The sequence below is a fragment of the Eurypyga helias genome, unplaced genomic scaffold (genome assembly GCF_000690775.1).
Source record: "Eurypyga helias isolate BGI_N326 unplaced genomic scaffold, ASM69077v1 scaffold44468, whole genome shotgun sequence".
Classification (NCBI taxonomy): domain Eukaryota; kingdom Metazoa; phylum Chordata; class Aves; order Eurypygiformes; family Eurypygidae; genus Eurypyga; species Eurypyga helias.
The window spans coordinates 1-5,128 of record NW_010268413.1 but is presented as its reverse complement, the minus strand read 5'-3'; the positions used below and the strand labels follow the sequence as shown (position 1 = coordinate 5,128).

At 35.7% G+C, this 5,128-nt stretch overlaps 1 protein-coding gene across 1 annotated transcript in view; it reads right to left on the bottom strand.

The window, feature by feature from the left end:
* Positions 1–4,745, bottom strand: part of SMC6 (structural maintenance of chromosomes 6) — a gene marked incomplete at its 5' end in the record, with an annotated part of 12,078 nt that extends 7,333 nt beyond the window's left edge. Inside the window, 6 exons of the mRNA XM_010157734.1 lie at positions 714–828; positions 958–1,159; positions 2,173–2,351; positions 3,482–3,646; positions 4,138–4,226; positions 4,599–4,745. Of these exons, the coding sequence (XP_010156036.1) occupies positions 714–828; positions 958–1,159; positions 2,173–2,351; positions 3,482–3,646; positions 4,138–4,226; positions 4,599–4,745 (897 nt within the window). The remainder of the gene's footprint in view (positions 1–713; positions 829–957; positions 1,160–2,172; positions 2,352–3,481; positions 3,647–4,137; positions 4,227–4,598) is intronic.
* Positions 4,746–5,128: the final 383 nt, after the last annotated feature.

Genomic DNA, 5,128 nt, shown 5'->3' with positions numbered 1-5,128 from the left:
CAGAGGACAAAACTGAGATGAGTGGTTTTGGAGAAAAACAGAAGTAAGCTTCATTAGTTTTTCTACTCATAAAGTACCCTGCTTTGTATATAATTCTATTTAAAGAACTTATTTTTATCCTTGAACCTTTGACTTTTATCTCATCTTCAGTAGTAACAGAAAAAAATCAATTAAGATCAGAAACCATGTAACGGCAGAGACAGTTCATTAACATGTTTTAACAGTTCAACATGTTTTAATGGTGATCAAAAAAATAGATTGTTATCAAAATATGTGATCTTAATTCAATGCCAGTTGCTAGTCAAATCCTACTTAGTAACTGATTTATTGCTATTTCCTTATTTTACCAGACTCTCTGCACAACCGTGTTTCTTTGCACCGCCTCATCTCAACTGCTTTGGCACTGCAGAGTCCAGCAGGGCTCTGGTTGTTGAGGTAGGAGAACAACAGAATTAGGCTGTGAATGCTAACAGGCAGCTGGTAATTTCATGTCAGAGTGGGCAGCTGAGTATCTGAAAAGGAACTTTTGAACCCTGAGGCACAAGGCTGCTACAGCTACAACTGGTACCTACCTACCAGCTGCTAGGTACAACCGGTAGGGGCTGGTTGCAGATTTTGGTACCACCTGGACTGCACAAAACTGGATCCACACAAAAAGAAAAAGCTTGCCTTTTTTTTTTATATAAAGATCAATAGGGAGCATAGAGCCTTACTTTAATCAGCAGGACTGTTTCTATACCCCTCACATCGATCAAACAATTGGCAACCACTGTATGATCTATTTCCAATGCTGTAAGAACCGATGGGAATTTTGGATGATGAACTCCTCTGAAGAAGAGAAGAAAAACCACCATTCATAAATTTCACATGAGATTCTTAAAAAAAAAAGTTCTTTTCAACTAATAATTACTTGAAACATCAAGGCTAAGCAATAAAAATCAAAACATAAAAACTTACCTGTGTCTAACATCATAAACTTTATTCTGAAATTTATTGACAATTATTTGAGGTCTAAATCCACGTGGATAATGTTTTGACATTAGCTGCTGAAGAGTTCTTTCATCATTATGATTATCACAGCAAAATGCCTGAACCAGACTCTTCAAACAAGATTCGATAGCTAAGGTCAGTTCAGGATCTTTCGGATGAATGAAAGCACCTAAACAAACATGAGAGACAAGGCTTTAGGAGCTGTGTTCCATAACAAAACATCCAGTACTGCATTTTTACCACTCAAGGTTTTGTTGTGATATGGGTTTTACTAAAAGTCTAAAATAAGCCTTTCCTACATGAAAAAAAAAAAAAAAAGATAAAAAACTGTACAACAGACAAGTTACCCTGAAAACACATATATCTAACTTCTCTTATTGCAGACACCATACGTATTTGGAGGTGTACATTTAATTCCAGGATCTTTGACAGGTCACTACTAACTTCCATTAAAGTACCAGTGTTATGGCAGCTCAGCAGAATTATATCAAGGCAATTTAAAGCTTTAAGGGTGAAGTCTGAGCAGTAATTATGCTGCAAGTTCAACAAAGATTTCCATTATATCACCTGTCGTCAGCAGCATATGTGTTTGCATGTTCTTACCCTTGGCACTTACATCCAGAAAACGCTGAAGGCATTACTCCCGTTTACAAACTGAAAATAGCGTTCACTGTCGGAGCTTGTCAAAAAATTAATGAAACCCAACCGCTCAGGAAAATCTCAACTGGTTCTGTCCAAGTTGTTCCATGCCAAACACCAAGTTTGACAAGCCCACCAGTCAGCCACTGGACATTTTGAACAAATACTGTCCAGGAGCTGGACAGTGCTCTCCACCAAGGAACAAGCAGCCAAAGCATCGAGTCTGATGTTTAGAGGGTGTGGGGGAGCTGGAAGGGTGCACTGAAAGTTTACCACTGTAACTACATAAAATACCTTAACAAAAACAGCTGGAAAATGAGGAAAAAACAGTAGATGTTAGCTAGTTTATGTGATAAAAAGGGCAGAAGCAAAAGAACCTACCAGGATAAAACCTTTAGTCCACAAAGTACAGAAGAAAGATATACCTGAAGCTCCTAAAGAACAAATAGTTTTTCTAAAAGATCACTGTTTACATTAGCAGCCATGCAATAAATCCCACAAGGAAATATTCCAAAGACTTTTTCAGCAGTCAGTCATTCCTACCTAAAGGTCCGACGGGTTTGTGCTTAAAGTGCCCTTGCCTATAGGCTTTTTCAACTGCTTCAAGAAAGGCTGGTATATGTGGCCCAAACCTTTTCAAGGTATTTGTTTTACTATCTTTCAGCTCTCTCAGATGTTTCTGCTTGGCATCCAGTGCTTTTTTCACATCACAGTCTTCTCTCCTAAGAGAACAGATTTTTTTCCTCAGTTGCGACAGCTTAGAAAGACTTAATTTTATTAAAATAGTTACAGAGTGTCACCATTCTATGATTCTATGATATTTCAGGTACTAATAGGACAGTGTACTATCAGTCTATTAGTGTACTATTATATCAAGACCCCAATACTTCAACGTACACCTAGCTACACACATGCAACAATATTTTTCTAGTTTCAAGAAACATAAGACAAAAAAGCAAGAAAAAGAATTACTACTTTGAAACAATTTGAAGGCTTTTTTAAACAGATTTATTATATATTTATTTCATTTCTAATTATATCCTTCAATTTCACTGTCTTCTACAAAGGTCTTCAACAGAACACAAAGTAACTGTAGGTTACAATTAATTGCAGAATCACAGAACGGTTTGGGTTGGAAGGGACCTTAAAGATCATCTAGTTCCAACCTCCCTGCCATGGGGGAGGGACGGGGAGATTGAAACCAGACCTTTAATAAAAGACCTTTAAACTAATACGTCAATTGAAACAAACAATTCTCAAATCTCTTAAGACAATAAATGACAGCATCATCATATTTCCCTCCAGTAATCATTGATAAGTTCAGGTTTCCAAATCAATGCCAAAAGAGTGCTTTTTTTGTTAGTTTGGGTATGGGCTAAATTGATATTTGAACCACTTGCTTCAAAGTCTCCATAAATTTGCCTTTAAATATCAATTCAATAATTACCTCTAAGTGTATCTATTTTCTTATATCGTGTTATGTATCTTGTGACATCACAACGGAATGTACTAGTGTATTAAACATGAAAAAAATTAAATCATACCATAGGATGAGAAGACAATCAAGGAAAAATGGTAGGAGGAAGAAGGGCATTAAAATGACAGTATGGATTTATATCAGGCATCAAGTTAGTAATACCTTTCACGACACAACAGTTTTCTTAATTTTCCAGAAGCTTCTAAATTAAGTCACATTATGCCAAAGACAAAAGTTTAGCAAGTCCTAAAACAAACAAGGCAAAAAATAAAAAAGGAAATGGAAGCCTAACACTTCAGGGAATGCAGGTACATAGGAAGGAACCTCTTATAACTTGAAACAAAGTAAAACTGAGATGCAAAAAGCATAGCTTACCTTAGTCTAGCATATTCTTCTTTACACTTACATACAGCTTGCTGAAATTGATCCACCTGTTGACCAATCATTATTTCTTCATCATGGAATGCCTTCAACTGTTCCCTTAAGTGTGCTATTTTCTTTTGTCTTTCCAATTTTTCAGGCTCTGAAACCTGATTAGCACTAGAAAAGATTACATTTCAATATTTTAAAACCACACATGATTTATAAGTGACATGAACTGTGGTTTATTACCTTTATCATACAAAAGATTTATGCATCAGAAAGTTATATTTAAGATGCTGTGCATTTACAAGATCTACAAAGCAAGAATAACAAATTTCTTTCATTTGTCAACTCACATAACTCCCCAGTTACGTTCTTATTACATTTAATTTAAGGTGTATTTCTTTTGCAGCACCATGGAAGATGGGAAATATAGATTATCACCGGTAGAAAAGCTTTTTTTCTGCCCAACTACCTCATTGTTTTCTAGTCAAAATCTTGGTATGCAAAGAAGCACGATCAGAAATATTTAAATATTTAACTGAACCCTGCTAAACTGTAGATAAATATTTTCTGTTACTGCAGATTTTCTGAGTAATCAGAAGAGCTCACTCCCTGCATATCTGTACCTTAATAACATACACCGTAATCACTACATCTGTGTTTACCTGCTTTTCAGTTCTTCGATTCGTTTACGTAGCTGCTCATCATCTTTTCCCAGACGTTTTAACTCAGTTTTGAAACGATTATAAAGCACCTATTGAAGGAAACAGGATATACCAGTTTAATAAGTAGAAGCATGACATAATTTCAAAAAGAACTAGTTTTTAGTAAATAAACACTGAATTGCATCAAAACAAACATAATTTTAATTTGAAGAATGTGAAAAAGAAGGAATAAGACAGTTAACTTGAATCATTTGTATTTTGACCTAATCTTAACACTGTGTAAAGACAGAAACCCTATGTCCCTGCACAGAAACTACTTGCAAGTCAGACAGAAAACTGCACCTGTTTTGACCTGTACTATGGAGAAAGCCTAGACACAGATGGAGAGGTACATATGGGTAGAGCATGGACAAAGTTTAAGGTTTAAATTAATATGAACTTTGAAAGTGCTTTTTGCCTACCTCAGCTTCATTGACTGCTTTCCTTCTTGCCTGCACATCAGCTTTCAAAGAAATACACTGAGGATGCAGGGCTTGTGCTTCTTCGCTTATCGTTAACAACTTGTCTTGTATTGCTTTGTGTTTTTCTTCTGCTTCATTCAATTTCACCTTTGGTGCAAAAAGAGAATGATACACAAGTAGTAATGAAGGAAAATTTTCTCCAATGTTCTCTCTTAATGTTACAGAAGAAATAACTCAAAAAAATCCATCTGACATGTCTCATGTAATTTTTTTTGCTATTAAAAAAATAAAGCAAGTTATTGTCGCTATGGATAGGCTAAGATGAAAATTAATGAAGGAACATACTCAGGAAACCAGTGGACTACCAGATATGTGAAGTAACCAGTACTCTACTTTTCTAATTCATGGTTTACTCAAACACAGGACTCAATACGATAAGGCCAAGTACCAGGATATGGAAAGAAGTAAAAACAGTATCTGGCAATGTTCTTTCAACGTTACACAGACAACCCCCATCTTTAAAAAGGGGA